Source organism: Vigna unguiculata, chromosome 2, assembly GCF_037176805.1.
Source record: "Vigna unguiculata cultivar grain cowpea cultivar isolate G323 ecotype 2 chromosome 2, ASM3717680v1, whole genome shotgun sequence".
Taxonomy (NCBI): domain Eukaryota; kingdom Viridiplantae; phylum Streptophyta; class Magnoliopsida; order Fabales; family Fabaceae; genus Vigna; species Vigna unguiculata.
Window position 1 is genome coordinate 36,496,468 of NC_140793.1, and position 21,539 is coordinate 36,518,006.

At 31.1% G+C, this 21,539-nt stretch overlaps 3 protein-coding genes across 3 annotated transcripts; 2 read left to right on the forward strand and 1 right to left on the reverse strand.

Moving 5' to 3' along the window:
- Window positions 1–686: 686 nt before the first annotated feature.
- On the reverse strand, window positions 687–4,259 carry LOC114173842 (serine/threonine-protein kinase 54-like). The gene is made up of 8 exons (XM_028058491.2): window positions 3,946–4,259; window positions 3,779–3,811; window positions 3,023–3,356; window positions 2,355–2,476; window positions 1,904–2,109; window positions 1,649–1,823; window positions 1,294–1,428; window positions 687–1,194 (listed from the first exon to the last, which is right to left on the reverse strand). The coding sequence occupies exons 3-8, from the start codon at window positions 3,339–3,341 to the stop codon at window positions 988–990; spliced, it is 1,164 nt and encodes a 387-aa protein (XP_027914292.1). The 5' UTR covers window positions 3,342–3,356; window positions 3,779–3,811; window positions 3,946–4,259; the 3' UTR covers window positions 687–987.
- Window positions 4,260–8,886: 4,627 nt separating this feature from the next.
- LOC114166406 (ribosome biogenesis NEP1-like protein) lies at window positions 8,887–10,255 on the forward strand. Its single transcript, XM_028051142.2, has 4 exons — window positions 8,887–9,031; window positions 9,206–9,327; window positions 9,464–9,745; window positions 9,901–10,255. The coding sequence occupies exons 1-4, from the start codon at window positions 9,014–9,016 to the stop codon at window positions 9,953–9,955; spliced, it is 477 nt and encodes a 158-aa protein (XP_027906943.1). The 5' UTR covers window positions 8,887–9,013; the 3' UTR covers window positions 9,956–10,255.
- A 6,072-nt stretch (window positions 10,256–16,327) lies between these two features.
- Window positions 16,328–21,097, forward strand: TCX2 (TESMIN/TSO1-like CXC 2). Its single transcript, XM_028059204.2, has 10 exons — window positions 16,328–16,604; window positions 17,441–17,601; window positions 17,702–18,389; window positions 18,772–19,244; window positions 19,331–19,405; window positions 19,644–19,824; window positions 19,910–20,005; window positions 20,091–20,157; window positions 20,317–20,467; window positions 20,563–21,097. The coding sequence occupies exons 1-10, from the start codon at window positions 16,554–16,556 to the stop codon at window positions 20,897–20,899; spliced, it is 2,280 nt and encodes a 759-aa protein (XP_027915005.1). The 5' UTR covers window positions 16,328–16,553; the 3' UTR covers window positions 20,900–21,097.
- Window positions 21,098–21,539: the final 442 nt, after the last annotated feature.

Consider the following 21,539-nt stretch of genomic DNA (forward strand, 5'->3'; position numbering starts at 1 on the left):
TGTCCTGTTTGAACTTCATTTCTCATGAGAACCTCTAAAGAGTTTCATATTATTATTTTTATTTTAAAAATAATTATGGAATTTCTTTCCAAAAATCTTACCAAGTCTATTACAAGCTGAAATTGGATGAAGATGCAAGTAGTTTGTAATAGAATTATGACATTTATTTCGTATATACAGTCTTGTGTATTATGAATCTATATCTTACAAAAAGAAATTAATTTTTAATTTCTGTATTTTTAAATTTAATTAATATTATTTTATATTTTTATGTTGTTGAATGCTAATTTGTCTACATTATATACTCAAAGACAAGAACAGAAAAAAAAAAAAAAAAGATACTGATAGGAGTCGCAATGTGTATAAATGAGATTTGGTGGATGAAAGAGTGGTTAACATGTTTCTATTTCTATTTGGAAAGCACATCCAATGAAGTTTTAATGGTGGAGAATGATTGCACAAACAGAAGTCTAGAACGTTGAAGGTGACAGTAACAACCTCAAATAAGGGGTTTTAGGGTAAGAGAATTAACATCTAAATTTATAAAGTATCACCAAATTTATATATAATTGAATAATTTATTCATGATGTATTACACATCTTTGGCCAGAAAATCTTAGCTCTCCACATCAGAATTCACCAAGCTCCTCACAAAAAGCAGAATTTGTGAACTTAAGTAAAGTCGGTAAACAGAAGTAGAAGTAGTATTAGAAGGGGAAGCTTTGATCAGGGATTATGTTCCACTTTGATGCTCAAAAGAATCCAGTTTTCAGTACTAAATACAATATGTAAGAAACGATGAAATCGCCCCTTTAGCCAAAAATTAAAAAAATAAAATACAATGCCCTTCCTTTCTTTCTCACAATCAATCTGGCCAAAGGAAAGGTTGTTGTTGATCTGTGAACTGACAAAAATATAAATACCAATTGCCAGTTACAGTGCTTCAGTTCATCTGTTGAGAACACATAAGAACGTTGGATTCAAGAATCAGGGGCCACGGGTTGGAGCAAAACAGAAGCACCCTGAGTTCTGATCTTCTGGTATCATTCCACCACCTTTGCTGGTATCAAGTGCTTCCAGCATTCTCACCACCTCGTCCATTTCCGGGCGCTTGTTCGGATTCGCATCCCAACATCTCCGCATGATGTTTGATAAGGCACTTGGACAACACCTAGGAATGTCTGGTCGTAAATTCTGTGCAAGAATGCAAGCAATGTGAAATCCATATTTGTACCATGGCATACATTACATCAAGAGTGTTGAAATAAATCATAGTTTTTCGTGTTAGCTTACTTGGCGAACAACTGCAGATGACACATCAGCAAAGCTTAGATCTGGATAAGGCATATCACAGCAGTAAATTTCCCACAAGCAAATGCCAAAGCTATAGACATCGCATCTCCTGTTGTAAGGCTTCCCATCCAGAACCTGCATTTAGTGTAATCCTATGATTAAAGCTAATAACCGAAGTGATTCTGTTTGACAGACAACCTTGGATATATGGCACCTCACATGATGAGGTTGCAATTATCCTCATTGTATCACAGAAGAGAAACAGTGCCATGCAAGTAACTTGTATATGTATTTGAAATTGAAATCATGGTAGAAATGGCTAATACAACAGAGGTAATCCCGTTAAAACACCTACCTCTGGGGCCATGTATCCAAGAGTTCCAGTTTCACCTGTCATGTCACTTGGATTCATAGCTTCAACACGAGCAACTCCAAAATCAGCTATTTTCAGATTACGACTAGGGCTTAGTAACATATTCTCTGATTTAACATCTCGGTGAACAATTTTCTTCGAGTGTAAATAATGAAGACTGCATTTTTGGGAAAACAGTGAATTTGTTTTAGTAAAATATAAGTTTTGTTACTGTAGAGATGATCAAGTAGGACATACCCTCTTGCAAGATCCAAAGCCAGCTGAACCACAACCTTGTAAGCCAGTTTCTTCTTCCTATTCTTGATCAAGTATTGCTTAAGTGTCCCACCTGCGATAAACTCAACAATGACACAGCATGCCCTAGAAGGAAGGGTCTCTTCCTCTCCATTCGAATTTTTTGAGGGAATCTTAAGATTTGAAGTGCCCATCGAAGCTCCAACAAACTGTTGCACAGATGAACACAACACAATTACTAATCTGAAAATCTATATACCAAAACAAAATTGCTTGCAGAGATATGGATTTAATCGGTATCTCCTCCTAAACAGGTCACAATAACAGAAATCTAAGCATGCTGAAGACAGCAGAACAAAGTAAAAAAAAATGTCATTAATTTCTTCAACTTTGTCAAGTATCAAGAAGTCCACACTAATTTCAATAAATAAAATTGAATGGTATGAGTTCTTACTTTTGTCACATTAGGATGGTCAAGTTTGTGCCAGACAGCAACCTCCTGTCTAAAAGATGCACGTAAAGCAGCAGCTTCAGCAGGGGTAGCTACACCATCCTCACCCCAGTCCAATACTTTCACTGTAAATATTCAGGATGACAATCCAGTAGTTATAGAAATGATCTCTCATCTTCCCCACTCTTACAGACCCAAAAGGATAGTACACTTGGTGTACCAATATATTCCCCATACCATAAATTTATTATACACATTCATCAAAATATAATTTGGAAAAGTTTGGAAATGAAGAGTAAATCTTTCAAACACCATGTCAGCACTAACTTCATTGCTAAAAAAACTGGATATGTCACTAGACCAGCATCTAACAGCATGGAGAAAAAAATTGTCTCTCATTGGTTATTTTCATTCAACACTGCTGAAGCCATGTTCTCTTCCTCACATCATGATCAAACCCAGACAGAGATTTGAACAATCATACCATATTGCAATGACTAAGATTGATTTAAGAAAAAAGCTAGAAAGAATGCAGTCTATGCAGAACGATTAAGCATCTAAACAGAAAACTGAATGACACATTCAATCTGTTTTCCCTCACTTTTCATGAACAAGAACAAAATCATCCAGAATAAAAGTGCGGAGCAGAAGATATGATATAAAATAAATACCAGCAACGTCTTGAGAATCATAGGTGCCCCTGTACACAGTACCATACGCTCCCTGAGCCACAACATATCGTAGATCCAATTTGGCCAAATCAACCTCCCACTCCTCTTTGGGCCGTTTTGTCTCAGCGTTCCTTGACCAAACCCTGCTCAAGTGCTTTTCCAGCTGCGCATCCAAACTCTTCAGATCAATCTTATCAGCTCTGAATATCATATCCTTACTGCTTATGTTTCCAGAACCCTTCATCTTTGAATTCAGAGCCCCTTCTGCTTCAAATTCCCTCTTTGGTGTCTTAACAACAGCATCTCTTTCTGAATCCATCTTCACCACTCACCACTTCAAATTCCAAAACCAATATGTACAACCCCACGATGTTAAAATAATTCATAAAAAAATCGCTGCCATGAAATTTCAACAAACCCAAAAAAATTTATGTGTAACAAAAATTAAAATTGATAGGAGCAAGAAGCACCCTCAAAAGGAGTGTGCCTTCCTCTGTATATTATTATATCATGGCTAGAAAATTGACTTCTCTTTATTCAAAGCCGGGATTTTCTCTTGCCAAACAATTGTTTTATTGACTAGTTCCCTTGAGAAAATAGTACCAGAATAAAGAAAATAATAGCTATCAGAAAACGACCCAATTCGCACTATTCGACGACTAAGACCAATGAACCAGAAAAATAGAAAAAATAAAATTAATTATTTTGTGTAGAAAAATTAAAAACAAAAAAAGAGGTATCTACCAAAGCACAAACCTTGACAGCAGCAACCAAGAAACGAGCGGCCAGCTGAAGCATCAAACGAACCAAAGAGAAATCAGATTAAGAATTACGCTAAATGTGAGAATAGGCACAGACGAAAAAATTGACCATTTTTCTATGGCCCCAAAAAATAACACACAAAAAAAATGTCGCGTGGATACCTTTTTAGCTTTTGTAAGAATCAAAGGCTTTTGGCTTTTGATGCAATGAGCATTGCGGAGGTTGTCATCACCAACTCTGAGATGCCAACAGGAACCCGATCCCAACAATCCATCGCTCAAACTTTGTTAGAGGAGCGATTTTGAAGGGTAAATCCACAGAAAAAAGCAAAACAAATCGGCAAATAAACAACCCAAAAAATCAAAGTTAAAAAATTAAAAATAAAAACAACGGTGAGCCTCCCAGAAAGATGCGCGGGTGTTCCCTAAAATGTGGTGGAAGAGACAGAGACAGAGAGAGAATGTTTGAAAATAGGTTAAACAATGAAAGGCAACAAATAACCATAATATTATATCATATCATATCTTAGCTTTACCTTGTTCGTGTGTTGTTGTGTCGTGAATTTTACGTATAAGATGAATGTATATATGTATATAAGATCTCTCTAATAGTATTATAAAATATAAGAAACGTACGGCTCTTGTTTGTGTTGTGAGTTGACAGTTTGTGATTCTGATTATTCAGTTAGAAGGACACAGAGACAGACACATTGATTCCTAATCCTAGATCTGTTAGTTGTTTGTCGTTGCATTTTGTTCTCATAAATCTGCTGCTTCAACAACTACTAAACTAAGCCAAATTAAGGTACATTTCTTTTATAAGTATCAGAAGTATATGAGATTAAGAAAAATTTAAATATCAGACTTTTTATTCAAATTGTACCACAAGATCATAAAATAATAAATATAATTTGGTGAACCATGTAAAAAATCTGTAAACACTGCAAATTTGACCGTAAAACAAAAAGAAAAATCAAATTTATATAATAAACTTTATATTATTGAGTGCTACTTTGTAACCCTAAACCTAATTTTATAATATTGAAAATAGGAACGTTGGAATATACACTAATAATAAGAATACAAAATAAAATGCATTAACTTTATTTATTATTTATTTAATGAATTGCGTCGGCATTTATTAGAAAGACGTGTTTCGATGCACAATTTATAAACCTTATCCTTTCTAGAATAATAGTTGTTTAATCTTGGACCGTGTTTATTATGAAAACATTAACTATTTTGTTGACTAAAATATTATTCAATGTAATATATTGAAAATGTTAATGTTTCAATGTACTTAAATAATAGTATAAATGATTTTATTTTACTTTTTACAAATGTTAGATATTGGGGGAATGTATAAAGACAATGAATTTTAATAATGTTATTACTGAGTCTTTGAATTTGTGTATCAATTTATTAGCCATTGTATATTCATTCATTATATTTAAGAATATTTTGATTTTTAAAATTAAAAAATATCAGAGAATTAAAATAAAAAAGGCTATGAATTTATATTTATTATTTCATTGATATTTGTACTTATTTATAGTGTACAAATTTGAAATTATTTAAAATTATTATTACTTAATTATCAGTAATAGTGTTGCAATGAATTGTACGTGTTGCATAAAAAAATATGTAAAATAATTTATTATGTTAATGAATTATATATAGAAGATTATATTATAATCATGTTGAAATTGTTCGTTATAAAATATTTTGTGTTTATATTTTTGTGTCGAAAAAAATAAAGACAATTTTGAACATTTTTTGTTTACTTTCTTAAATGTTAAATTATATTAAGTAATGTTACATGTACCGGACAGATAATGTTTCTACTTCACATTTAACAAGGTGATTTATTTTTATTATTAGAAATCAGTGAGACAAATTTAATAATATCATTAATGACTGTTTGAATATTGCATTAATGTTTCTTTTTAAACATTATATTTTTAACTATTTATTTTATTTATTTACCATTTACAAATTTTAATGAAATTACAATTATTTTTTATCAACTATATACTCTTTTATTTATTTATATATATATATATATATATATATATATATATATTGTGTTAGTTAAAAGAATTTAACAATTTTGATTTTATCAGTAAAGTTTATTGTTTTTTTTTTCATCTTATAGAAAACACCATAATGTTACGTTTCATTTTGTGAAGGAGAAATTTTTTTATTAAATTTAAATTGAATATATTTTGAGGTTAAGTACAATTAATATTCTTATTTTGATATTGAAAATTCACTGCAAACTTAATTCTTCGGACGTAAACTTACAAAATTTTAAAAGTTATATTATATATTTACATTCTAAAATATTATGGGTGTTGTATATAAAATGTAACCAAAAGTAAATATAAGTAATTGGTATGAACGAAATTGAGGATATATGTTATTATAGACTCATGTTTTAAGTTTATTTATGTGTAACTCCTAGGATTAACTTTGTGTGTATTATATAACACACTTCTTATCACATTTTCTAGATAATCAAAAATATATAACTCATTCTTTGTATATTTTTTTTATTTCTATACGAAAGTTATCTCATCTTTTAAGTTTTGTTCTGTTTCGATATAAATAGTAAAATCTTGTGAAGAAAAAAAGTTAAGAAATAAAAAAAAAATGAACTGATGTCTCCTTTCTTCAATATTGAATGTGTATATGTTTTTTTCTTACAAACTTTTTCGTTTCGTGAAAATATTTAAGAGATAAAAAGAAGAAGAAAGTTTCCTCGTTAAAAAGATTTTGTACTCGATGTGAAAAAAGAAATTATGTAAACAAAAAATCATACTTTATACCCATTGTATGCAAGAACTCATCAAATCAAACAACGATGCTTGTGATAACTACTTACTTACACAAGACAAGCATTACATCATTACTAAATGTTACAAGTCAAAATTATTTTATACGTGTTTATGAAAAATAATACTCTATACACAATTGTAAATCAATTTGTGAAGATGTTAATTTTTTATTCATAAATTAATTTGAACTAATTAACAAATATTTTTTATTTCTTTTCTTTAAAAATCAAAAGAGACTGACTTATCCATAAGACATCATTTGTATAGCAAACTTACATAGTCAATAATGAACAAACTAAATTGTTGAGATATATGAATTACAATCATTAAATGTTAAGAAGAATCACGTTGAAAATGTGAAAACCAAACACACTATTAGTTCGTTCCTTTCACTTGTTCTCTCTCACATATTCTTCAATCATAAGTTTTAAGATTCGATTCTGATGTATTTTGAAGTTTTTCTTTGTTTTTTATAGTTAGTTAATGTTATTTCAAAGTTCGTAACAGATTGTTATATCTGTTTATAATATATTTATTGAATTATATTTTTTTAATAGTGTAATATCTGACCTAATATATTATTTGACTTACTTTAGTTCCATAAATTAAACTGTCACCTGCAACATAAATTTCAGAATCTTTTATGTGACACCAGGTCAAAGTCAACCGTGGCATGCTTTGATGCGTTAATTTAAAAAGTCAACGAGGTTTAATTGTAACACATGATATGGGTTATTAAATTAAAGATAAAGTACAGAGGAGAATTGAGTAAATAATTGGAGACAAAATATAAAAATGTCAATACCCGATATTGAATGGGATATTACATTATAATAATCTATTTGTATTATGTCAACGAAACCCTAATTCCAATTGCCCAAACTTGGTTTTCTCCAACAGATATGGGTTATGGCGTCACTTCACCATTCTCATTCTTCACGCGTGTCAAATCATTATTTTTCTTTTTCTATTTCTTTTTACCCTAAAAAAATTATTTCATTCGTCCTGTACACGAAAAATTAAATATATTTTTATTCTTTAACTTTTTGTGAATTTTAAAATTAATTAATTTTGAAATTTTAAATTAATTTAGTCATTTATCCTTCGAATTATATGAATTTAATTCTTTTAGTGAAATTTTGTTAGATTTATTTAATATTTCAAATGTGTTTCATAATAATATTTGATTTAATATTAAAGCAAAATTTGATTAAACAATTTCAATATAATTCTGAAATGCATACAAAATATTAAATAAATTTAATAAAATTTGATTAAAAGAACTAAATACATGTAATTCAAAAAATAAAAGATTAAATTGGTCTAAAATTTCAAAATAAACTAATTCTAAAATTCACAAAAACATATTTAATTCTTACATAAAAAAGGGGCTAAATTAAAGAGGAGACAATTAATTTAATGTTTGTTTATGATCATTGAGATAAAACTTTACATGTTTGTACATTTTTTATATACAAATAAAATGCAAGTAAAGAAAAAAAAAATCTTTAAAAATGAGAGTTAGAAATTTATGGAAACTTGCAACAGAATGCGTATTCCAAAGTTTGAATCTGGAAAACTATTGATGATTGGAGAATGGTACAAGGAAAGAACAATAGCCAAGAAAAGTCTAAGAACAATATTTACATCAGGAAGTGCTTTTCAGAATCTGAGAGAGTAGACAACACGACAACCCATTATATTCTTCACATAAAATTTCATAACAATAAAGGACTATACTTAGGAATATTATTATATACCCAAATAAAAGAACAAATATTATTGGTTTATTCGATTTTCCATCTAGAATCAAGTGTACCCTCTTATCCTCATCTCAATAACCACGTTTTCTCACTTTTTTTTCTCTAACATTGGTTTTATTTTTGGGCTCAAAATTGTCTCAAACGTGGTGTTTTTAGTAAGGAGATAGTTTTAGGCCCATGTTGAGTAAAACTAAAAGTAGCAACGTGACATTCACAAAAAGAAAATACTATTTTAATAAAGAAACAATTCTTTAGTTAAGACTGTATAAACATTCTTTATCATTAAAAACAAAATATTTTAATCAAGTATAGTTACAATTACAACTTTCAAGAAATCATGAAGAGTTTGACCGATTCAACTTATACGACCACTTTGTATATATTTAGTCAAATTATATTTATATATATATACCTAAACGTTAACGGTTACGGCGACAAAATAGCGGTTTGGATTTTGCTGTGTTGTGCATGCGGTCACAAACACTGTCCTATAATACCCCGCCACGTGGCCTTGTGGTTGTTTCTGATGCCTTTTCTGCATGTTACTCATAATAATATAAATCGGTTCATTCCCACGTAGGAGAATTAATATATCTATTTCTTTTTGTTTTCATTCCATCAGAAGAAAAAATGGCTTTCAGGATAGCGGTAAATCGATGTCTTTTCCCTCTTTTAACACATCTTTCGGCTAACCCTATTATTCTTGAAGGCAAAAACATGCAAAAACGATACACGATTTATGATTTTGTTTTATTAATTCATGAGAAAAGCAAGTATGGTGTTACATACATATATAACTGGTATGATATTGATCACATGCAGAAAAATTTTCGATTGACGTTGATTGAACTGGGAAGTGGAAGGCGAGCATTTACGAGTCCCACCACTCCGAAAATGAAGCCGGTGTCCCGAGTGATGGACGGTGATGGTAACTCGAGATCTGGGTATGTGTTCGTGTAGAAAAAAAAAATATGTGAATATAAATACGCACTTTTTCGTGTTTGTGTAGAGCAAAAGAATGTGTGAATATAAATATGCAGTTTTTGATATGATATGAATGTGTTTTGTGATGGATGATAGGATGAGCGTGAAGGCAGAGCTTGCACCCGTGTATATCGTGGGCGGATTTGTGTGTGTGGCTTTGGTGATTGGAACACACACTGCGTTTCAACAATTGGTGCGGTCTCCACAAGTTCACGTCAACAAGAAAAGAAGAGAAACGCTGCCGGAGGTGTCTGATCCTGATCGCACCGTCAACTCCGCCGGAAAATTCATCGACGGTTCGTTCTTAAGAAAAGTGGGTCAGATTCAGGAAAACAGGGCCACACTCAACGATCCTGTGCACCCTAATCCATTCACCCGGTAAATCTAATTTAAATATCTGATTTGTTGTTACGTGTTTTCATAATATACTGATTATTATTATTTTTTTAAAATGTATTAAAAAGATATTTAAAATATTAACACATTGTATTTTTGATGCTAATGATATTTAATTATTGGTTTGTTGCATGTAGTCCTCGAACCCCTGAGACATTGAAGACGGTGGGCGTTGAACCAAGCAGGCGTTGATCAGATATTACACCATTACATGGCTTCGCTTTTCCTTAATACGTGATTAATTATAATAATTGAGTTGCATTAATTACGTCCTTCCATTATTGATTTTCAGTAATTTTGTATAACTTTGTTTGAGTTTTCAATCTGTATGTTGATGTAATTGTAAATAAGGCGATAGCTTGAGACTGAGTGCAAAAGTGATATGGCGCCACTCTGTTCTTTGCTTTTCTTTCTGTATTTTTATGTATGTATATATATACATATAAAATAAAAAATGTATAAACGACTTCTGAACTGTGTAAGTTCAACTGCAAGTTTTCTATGAGAATAATTAGTATTGAAATTAGGTCGAATAAACAATAGGATTTTTTTCATTAATAGTTACACTTTTTTTTAAAGATCGAGGTGCACTTTTTAATTTAAATTTATAGAAATGGATAAACTTTACACAAATACAGGATTTATTTATTTATTTATTTATTTAAGGAAGTCGTACTTCCATTATCTATCTATAATAATAAAGAGATTTATGATTTTGTATCCATATTTCACAATATCCATTTTATTCTTAGTTATTTTAAAAATTAATTATTTTATAAATAATTTATTTTTAATCATTTTTTTAGAAATTTCTTTTATCTTAAATCTATCTTCTATCTAAATCTAAATAAAGGAGATTCCTCTTTTTATGTCCATATTTTATAATACCCGTTTTATCCTTAATTATTTTATAAATAATTTATTTTTAATCATATTTCTAGAAATCTCTTTTGTCTTAAATCACTATTTAAACTTTTTTTACATATCTTTTTTTAATTTTATATTTAACAACTATTTTAAAAATTATATATTTGTTATTGATCTTAACTTAAATTTCTTAAAAATTATAAATTTATATCTATCTATCTATAACAATAAAGAGGATTCCTCTTTTTGTATCCACATTTCATAATATCTGTATTACCCTTAATTATTTTAAAAATTAATTATTTTATAAATAATTTACTTTTAATCATTTTTCTAGAAATCTCTTTTGTCTTAAATCATTATTTAACAACTATTTTAAAAATTATATATTTGTTATTGATATTGACTTCAATTTCTTAAAAATTAAAAAATGCGAACACGCACGACAGCGCCTGTGTGTTGGCTAGTATATACTAATGTTATCCGAGGTATTTTTTAAATATTATATTATATTAGTCAATAATAATATTAAAATGTTATTAAGTTAATATATAAAGTAAATTTATATTTTATTAAAAATGAACGAAAGAAAATGAAAAGATATTCGTTAATAAATAAGAAAAAAAATAGAAAAGATAAATAGTTTTGTAAAAGACATTTAAAATTAATGGTTAAATTTTAAAGATTTAACAAATAATTATATTATAAAGAATAAAATAAAAATTATGAGATATGAAAAAAAAATCTTTTTGTTTATATATATTTGTGTTCATATTTTAAAATACTAATTTTATTCTTTAAATGTAATTATTCATTAAAAATTGACTGTTACTTTTATAAATTTTTTATAAAATTGTCTATATTTGCTTATTCTCTTCTTCTTTCTTTATCAATGGTTATTCTTTCATTTGTTTTGATATATTTCACTTTATTTTATATATTAATTTAATAACATCACAATATTATCACCTACTAATATAATATCATACATATTTAAAAAATGTATATGTACAGTCATGATAACGCCTATCTTTCCACTAGTGTGTATATATATATATATATATATATATATATAACCACACGTATTTTGTAAGTTTTATTTTGGGTAATGAAAGTAGAACAGGAAAACTAAGGCTAACAGATGGACACAATTTTCAATTTGTTTGGAATGCGCATGGCCATATAAGAAAGAAGCTTCCTCCGCAAACGTAAACCAGGTGAAACAAAAGTACTAAAAATAAATAATAGTAATAATTAATTGAAGAAAAGTTAGAGGTTGGATTAGACATAAGCTGAATTTGGAGTTTAATTGGAGGAAAGTTCTGGGTGTGTCTCTGAGAGTGGCATAAAAAATTGTGATAGATTTATTATCTATGTTCTTCTCGCACCACAAACACATTATCTTATCCCAGAATGTTGTGCTGTCAGAAGAAAGAAACCATATGTGAAATTTTTAAGAAAAGACTTTGGGTCTTTATTGGGGACATAACGATCCACACGTTAACTAAACAAAGAGACAAACTACATCGTTCTATAATTTTTGTCAGTAAGAAATGTAGAATATGAGAAAAATAGTATTGAATAAGGGAAAGACTAAAAAGTGTGTGTTGGGTTTAAGAGGGTAAAAAGAAACCAAGGTTCCGCTGAAAATGGTTGGTTTGTCAGATGAGTTAAGGCATCTAAAAAGACCAAGACCACATCGTTCTTAGTTTAATGCCACTGCCACACACACTCACTCACTCCACTCTTTCTTTCTTTCATCATCATTATTATGTGCATTTTCTCTGTTTATTTATTAACTTGTCTTTCGTGTTTATGGTGGCGCCATGAATCACGTGATGTAGTGCATATACGTGAGTTGCAGAGTTGCACAGGGACCACCCAGAGAGAAGCTCTAAATTTGGTACCCTGTCTTGGGGAAAGAGGAAACGGTGCATTTTGGGAGCAGAAAGATAAGGTAGAGTCATATGTGAAGCATGACCATCTTTATTTTCACCACGGCCTCACATAAATGCACATTCTATCATTATCATTACACCATCAAACCATGTACCCTACACCTACTAATAACTTTCATCTATCATGCTTGTTACTACCACTTCTTTAGTCCGTAATAGAAAATGATATTTTAATGATTAAATCTTGACAATTTTTTTTTACAGTTTGAGGTGTCATTTTTGAAATGTCTTTTTTTTTCTGTATTTTAAAACTATTTAAAGAATGTCATTCGGAAAAAATAGTCAAAATTTAGTTCTTAAAATATCATTACCCTCACCGTATTATCATACTTGAAGTATTGTCTACTTTTAAATTCGAAATTTCATTACAATTTTGTTATTAAAAGACCTCTTATGAAAGTGAAAAAAATAAAACTATTAAATGTACTGGAACACGATAACCTATATTATATATATGATTGGGTTAAATATGTTTTTGTCCCTCAAGTTTCAGTCAAATTTGGAATTGGTTCCTCTTTGAAATTTTTGACCAATTTAGTCTTTCATCTTTAGAAATGTATGAATTTAGTCCTTTTAAAAAGATTTTGTTAAGTTTATCTAACGTTTCAAGCGTATTTTAGGGTAATATTTTAATTGTTTATATAATTTGATCCATTTTTTCTTAAATGCTAACTTAAATAATATCATCAAACGTGTTTAAAACTTCAAATAAACTTAATAAAATTTGATTAAAAGGACTAAATTCACACATTTATAAACATAAATAATTAAATTGATCAAAAGTTTCAATAAGAACTAATTTCAAATCTCACTTTCTATATGATTTCCTATCATATATAGCTGCTTTTAAATAAGATGTATTGTTAATTAATGCTTTTAAAAAGAGGCTCGTCGAAATTCATAACAAAATGCATATTTATCTTACTAATTTTGGGGTTGTTGGGGTGCAACCTTTTTATACTGTTGGGGTTGTTCTTCTCTATCTCTCAACTTTTTCTTTTTAAAGGATTCTCTAATGACCCTCTGTTTTTTTAATCGATAAAAAATACACGTTCTTCTTTTAATTAAAGAAAAAAACATGTCTTGGAGATGTTTATTAAAAACTTTTTCTTTCAAAGTATAAAGACCCAAGTAGATTTTGTGTCTCACTAGAACACTTTTCATTTAAATAATTACGTGTTATCAGTGCTTCAAATACTTAATTATATCTGGACAGTGTTAAACTAATAATTTTAGAGTTACTACGAATCGTATTTATAATTATGTAATAATTCTGAATATCACATTTTAAAGACATCATATACTTCACCATAAAAGAGTTATAATTTTGGATTTGACCACTAAAATTATTTTGTTAAGGTATATTATTCAATAAAGTTTAACATTCCAGTGGTATATAAATTATGGAGGGATGAGTTTACACTAACGTGAATTGTATTTTCCTTTGCCTTATTAATTATTTCATATAAAGTGTGATTTTCAATTATCTAAATCATTAAGTTGTAATTATTAAAGGGTTAGATATGATTTTTGTCCCTCGAGTTTTAGTAAATTTTGGAATTAGTCCCTTTCTGAAACTTTATACCAATTTAGTTTTTTATCTTTAGAATATATGGATTTAGTTTTTCTTATCAAATTTTGTTATGTTTATTTGACATTTTAAACCCATTTTATGATAATATTTGAGTTAATATTGAAGTGAAAATGTCTTAAACAATGTAAAGAATTCAAATATTATCATGAAATACGTTTGAAACGTCAGATAAACTTAAAAAAAAAATTGGTTAAAATGACTAAATTCACACATTTTTAAAGATGAATGACTAAATTGAATAATTTTTTTGAGGAGAGACTAATTATAAATTTCACTGAAATTTGAGGGACAAAAACATATTTAACTCTCAAATTTTCATAGAAAAATTATAAACTTGAATAACAAAAAGGTATAATGAAATCGATGATTTTTTATGTATTTTAAGGTTGTATTTGCTATGTAATACATTCTTTATAAATGAAAAGAAAATACACATTTTTAGACTGTCTAAGTGAAATTGAACTCAAAATTCTCAATTAAAAAGGTTATTAAAATGATTTTTTATTTTGAACCTTTCTTCCGTAGTGGATTTGACAAACAAGTATAGTAATTATAAATTACTCTAACTATTTTTAATGTTTTTATTTCATCAAAATAAGTGTGTGGACCTAAAAATCTAAAGATTTAACTATGAACTTATTTTCACCGGAAAGAAAATGCCGAATATTTAATAACATTAAATATATTTGACGTTATATGATGACATGCACACGACAATGGAATTCCATTGGTTAATAATAGTAAAAAAGTTCGATGGGAACGGTCCAACGAACGGAGAACAACGTCTTAGGTTAGTTGTCATCCAAACGAACGGTGGATTCTAAATTCAATGCGTGGAAGTGCGTGTTATGGGTTTGCGTATAGTCCAAATTTTTTATTGATTTTTTTATGTTAGTCTAAACATTAAAAATATATCATATTAATATTTTAAATATCTTTTTAATATATTATAAAATATTAAAATTAATTATAATCAATATATTATAAAGATATAATAAAAAAATAAAACAATAAAATTAAAAAAAAATCCAAATTTGTTTGCTTCACAAGATACCTCTTTGACTTTCAACTTTTCAAGATTCAGGTATGCATGATCAGCGTAGCATGTACGCGAGTGTCCACTACTTTCCATGTGCCTCACTCACACCAGAACACTCCCTTTTCAAATTCTCAGCGCGCTGAAACGCAAAGCCTTAATTAAATGCCTTCGTATTCGTGTGAGTGTCATCTTATCTCATATAGCCACTGCCTATTTTGTCGTCATTAATTTAACGGCTGCAGTTAGGTCGAATATCCAATCCCTCTTTTTTCCGTTCAAAAAACACAGTCAAAAAGAATTTATTTTGTTTTAATGTGCAAAAAATAAACTTAAAAAAAATTAATAGTTACTATAATTTTCAGAAACACAAAACGGTAACAAATATTTATTGGGTAATTGTACCATTGTCTGTTCTGGTTGGTCACCTTCATTAAACATTTTTACCGAATGGAATTAAATAGTCAATCATGAATTTTCATGAGGCTGAAACGTTTCTTAAATGATTTCTAACACAGGTTGAAAATTAAATGTTAGGTTTCGGATTCTGTTTCGTGCGCATTAAAAATAAATGTGAATGTATTCTTCAATATGGTTGAGCGTATAATATATGACATAATGGAAAAAATAGTAAGAAAATAAAATAAAAATTATTCTGTGTAAAAATGGAAACAAAACATCATTACAATTAGTTTCCTCGTATAACTATTATTTTTTTAACAGAAACTTTGTTTTGTTGTTTATAAAATATATAAAATGAGTTGGGAGCAGTTACAAGATTATGACAGAAGGGAATGATATATAATTGATTATAATAACACGGTTGAAGGCATTTCATTATGGAAGATCTACAACATCTGCAACATAATGCAGTGGTTAATGAGTGAGTGAGTGAGTTATAAGAGCATGGTTTTGGAGTGTAAAGAAACGGCGTAAAAGGAGAAAGGTGTAGTTTTTGAGAGTTAGAGAGAGTTATTTGAATGAATGAATGAAAAGAAAAGGAGAGAGAGGGTAGAAAGAAACAAGGAGAAAATCCAGAATTCGGATGTGTGGGTGGTTAACTGTTTATGTGTTGCTTTAGCGACAAAATAGAAAAGAAGAGAGAGTGAGAGAGAAAAGAAAGAAGCAAAAGAGAAGAAAGAAAGAAAGAAAAGAGAGAGAAGAAGGGACAGCTGTGGAAGGAGGGGTTGTGGTCCCCACCACAAAATCTTTCTTCTCCCGCCTTCGCGCTTCTTGAATCCCCTCATCTCTTCTTCTTCTTCTTGTTCTTGTTTTCTTATCACACCCCACTTACTTGGGAGAAACTAATGTTGTGGTGCTGCCATTATTCTTGATATGGACACCCCAGAGAGGAACCAGATCAGTGCTACCCTCTCCAAGTTTGAGGTTTTCTTCCACTTTCACTCTCTAAACTCTTCACCATTTCAATTTCATCTCTTTGTCTTGTCTTCTCTACTCTTTTTTCTGCATGCCTCTCATTCTGCACTTTCTTTCTTCTCAATTTTCTCTTCCACTCTTTTCTTCTCTTTTCGCTTCAAACATTTCTCCATCTTGCCTAAATGTCTTCTCTTTGTAGTTTTCTTCAACTCATAGTGCCAAAGTTTCTCTCTTTCGAACCAAGTCTTGCCAGTTTTTTCACTTCTGTAGATCTTTCTTCAACTTCATTTCAGAGGTCGTTTTTACAGTTTTTTTGTTTTTTGTTTTGTTTTTGTGGGTTTCGGCTTTCTTGTGTTCTACTATTTTTTTTCTCTCTTCTTCTTTTGGGGTGAATGCTTTTTGTTGATACAAGTCTAAACTTTGCGGGTTGCTGTACTCTTTAACAAGTTTTTGTACATGCTCTCAAATTGAGAAAATCCCACGAGTTTTCTTTTCTTTATTTTATGCATTTGCATTCAGAGAGACGGTTAATTCGCTAAAACGGGTTTTGACTGGCTCTAGATTTTCAAGAATGATGTTTCTCAAACAGTTTCTACAATCTGTCACGTACATTCTTGTAGTGTTTTATAATGTTCAACGAGTAATCCTTGTCAGATCTGGTCTGCTAAGAATGATTTGTAAATTATTCTGATTTGTTGTAGCTGTTGGGAAATTATGGAATGATTTTCTCCATTTTTATTTTTATTTTTGGTAGCTCAAGTTACTCTATTCCCGTGTGTATACAAGCTTATCCTTCGATTTATCCAGTTTAAGTATATATTTTTTTTAACATTTGCCATTTGCAGGATTCACCTGTTTTCAATTATATCAACAGTTTGTCTCCTATAAAGCCCGTTAAGTCTGTTCCCATTAGTCAGACTTTCAATTCACTGAGCTTTTCGTCACCTCCTTCCGTTTTCACATCACCCCACGTCAGCTGTCTCAAGGAATCTAGATTTCTCAGAAGGTAATATTGAAAATTTCTGATTTTTATGTCGTTATATGGTAATATTGAGTTATATATTTACTGATCCACCTTTGGTTCTTGCCCAATTGTTCATCTTTAGACATATCCCATTGGGCACATCAAAGCCTAAGATTTCTTCTGAAGATGTAAATAAAGTTCACACAATTGAAGAGGCTCTTGCAGATTCTAAACGTGCGCGTCATAACAAGGGTGAATCACAGAACACTGAAAAAGGGATTTCTCTTGGAGATGCTTCAATTGAGCACATAAAATTCTCAGTTGAACCACAGCAAACTTTAAAGTATGACACTTGCGGTAGCCCCGGCTATGATGAGGATAACACTCTTTTGGAATTGCCCGGTGAGGCAGCAGCAGCAGGTGCTTGTAAAACTGATTCAGTTGAGAGTGAAGTGCATCTTCAGGAAATGTGTCAGATGGAGCCAAAGAGTGAAGATCCAGACTGTTATTGGGATAGTTTAATTCCTGATGGCTCTGATATGCTAATTTTTAATTCCCCAGGTGAAGCAGAAGCTTTTAAGGGTCTGATGCACAAACCGTTGGATCCTTCTATACGACTGAGCGATTTTATGTCTGTGGTGCCACTTTCTGCCGTCCATAATGGTAGGAAAATGTTCATTGTTGATTCGGTTGCTTCAGGTTCTGAACATGAGATTGGAGATCACTGTTCTGAGCCAACGATAACAGCCACGGACACGGATCAAACACGGGAGAATCTTGCCGATGTTGTTTTGGTGACTAGCAATTATAACGAGAACGCAAATGATCAGGTAGGCATGTGAAATCTGTAAGTTTTAAGGCATGGTTTTCTAGGCTCTGTTGTATCAGCAATTAACTTGTTTTCGAAAGAAACAAATTCAACTGTAAAATGATGCACTGATTCCACATTTTTAACTGTATGGTTGCATATTATAGTTGTGGCTTGTGTTGATGTGACATTTCTAATTCTTGAACAACACTGTATTACTCAATGCGTTTTTTTTTTTTTATTTCAATTGGTATTGTGCTGCATTTTCCATACCCGGGTATATGCTGTTGTAAAGAATCAAGGTAATGGGTCATTTTGTATTCATTTGAAGCTGTCTTCTTTCTACTTGTTCATAAATGAATATAACAAATTAATCTGTAAGTACTCTTGGGTTTTGGTTTCAGCTTGTTTCTGTCACGCACCGTGCCATAAGGAGGCGTTGTCTGGACTTTGAGATGGCCAATGTGCAAAAGAAGAACTCTGATGATAATTCAAACGCCGGTTCAAGTACATCAGAGTCCGATGAGAGGAATGTTGCCAATGAAAAGCAACTTCTTCCAGCAAAACTCAATGGGAATTTTCAGAGGGGAATTTTGCAGGGAATTGGTCTACACCTGAATGCACTTGCTGCCTTGAAAGAATACAAGGGCATACAAATTGAAAATTTGTCTTCTGGAAGACAACTCAGCCTGCCCAACTCTACTTCTTTGCAAATCTCTACAACCCAAGAACAGCAGCATCTTTCAATGGTACCTGTTTCATCTGAAAGAGAATTGGATTCGTCGGACAATGGGGTTCAGCCTACCGAAGATTGTTCCCAGCCATCGGTTTACATGACTGGTGAAGACTTCAATAGGAATAGTCCCAGAAAGAAAAAGCAAGTGCAGTTGTTGATTACGTGTGCATCTCGTAATTTAGAAATTTTCCTTTCTTCGTTAGTCTCATATCAAGTTTGGTTTGCAGACGTAAGATGGAGACACCTGGCGAAACTGAGGGTTGTAAGCGCTGCAACTGCAAGAAGTCGAAGTGTTTGAAGCTGTAAGTTTGAAAAGAATGTTATTTATCTTCTTGTTTTTGGTTGCAGAATTGGAATAAGTTACATTGATTAATGTTCTAGCGTTAAGTTTTCCATTCTATAGCCTTTACGGTATTGAGTGGTAATGATAGAATCAATGAGACATTCATTCTGAGAAGAACCAAGAAAGGAAAAGAAAATGAACTCACTGTAGTTAAAATTTGAAATTGACCTTATATTTACCTTCTCTTTTTGTATCAGTTACTGCGAGTGTTTTGCTGCTGGTGTCTACTGTATAGAACCCTGCTCCTGTCAGGATTGCTTCAACAAACCTGTTCATGAAGACACTGTTCTTCAAACTCGCAAGCAGATTGAATCTCGCAACCCTCTTGCATTTGCTCCAAAAGTCATCAGAAGTGCTGATTCTGTTCCTGAAATTGGGGTTAGAAAAATAAACTTAAACTCGGTTATTCACGTGTGCAATTTGAACAACCTTTTGTATGGTGTTAACTATTACCTTCTTGCAGGATGATCCAAATAAAACTCCGGCTTCAGCACGACACAAAAGAGGATGCAACTGCAAAAAATCCAGCTGCCTAAAGAAATACTGTGAATGTTATCAGGTTTGCACCCTTGTCCATCATCCCATCCTGTATGCTTTCAGTTTCAGTTATAATATGAATTACAAATGGTTGTTTTGATTTGAAGGGTGGTGTCGGTTGCTCCATTGGCTGTAGATGTGAAGGGTGCAAGAATGCTTTTGGCAGAAAAGATGGTAAGTTTCAATCAGGATCAACTGGTTGGCTATCAATTTAATCAGTTAGAAATGTCTTCAGCATTTCGATTGTTTCCTCTTGAGTGGTAAATAATATTCCTGTAGTTATTAATTGACTTGTTCTGAATTGACACAATTCCTTATTTATTTTTGGTTCAGGTTCTGCTCCTGTAGGCATAGAAACTGAGCAAGAAGAAACGGAAGCAAGTGACAAGGGTGTGGCAGAAAAAGCTTCACAGAAAACTGAAATTCAGAACACCGAAGAGCATCTGGATTCTGCTACTGTATCAACACCATTACGACTTTCCAGGTTTGATAAGCTGACTTTTTTCTTTTTTTCAGTTGAGATAATGAACAAAAGCGATGTCCCTTATTGATTGATGTTATTTCATTTCCATGGAACAGGCCTTTGCTTCCGTTGCCCTTTTCATCAAAGGGAAAAGCACCGAGATCCTTTGTTACCACCATCTCAGGCTCTGCATTGTTTGGCAGCCAAAAGCTTGGGAAGCCAAACTCTCTTTGGCCTCAATCTAAGCATTTTCAAACTGTCCCAGATGATGAAATGCCAGAGATTCTCCTAGGTGATACCTCTCCGGTCACATGCATCAAAACTTCTTCTCCAAATGGCAAGAGGATCTCCTCTCCCAGCTGTGACTTGGGATCATCTCCTAGTCGCAGAGGTGGCAGGAAGTTGATATTACAGTCCATTCCTTCATTTCCTTCTCTCACCCCTCACCCTTAGAATGGGTTCTTTTTTTGGTTGTAAGTTAGTTCCCCTCTTCCCTGTTAATCATGTTTTTAGTTTGTTGCAATAGAAGCCACGCCTTAGTCTTTTTTATGTATATTGATCTCCGTTTTACTTTGGTAATAATATGTTGCATTCCTTGGATAATGTACTATTTAAGTAATAGTTATGATCATTCCTGGTGATTAATCTTTACGTTTTTCTGTTGTGCTTTTTGCCATTTCTTTATGATTAAGTTCCTGAGGATGCATCTTAATATAAGCTGTTGATTTGTCCCTGAAAGTGGATTGTAACTTCATCAAACAAACAAGATTTATAGTTTTTAACCAATGCTGGGACAGAAGTCAATCGGTCTGTTTTGACTGAAATTTTGTGACTGGTAAGTGCATAAATTGTTGGATCCATTGCAAAAAACTATAGCCAATAATCAGCATAAAACTTTCCATTTAAAACATACTACACTGCAACATATGACTGTATTGTACTTATATACAGCCGAAACATAACTAAAATTATTAAGAAATATGCATGAATCAGTGTTCTTTAAACAAAGTAGAATAGAAGACATCACAAAAACATCTCTTGTAAACTTGATCTCAGTTATATCTGTTAATTATTTGAAAACATTTATAACTGA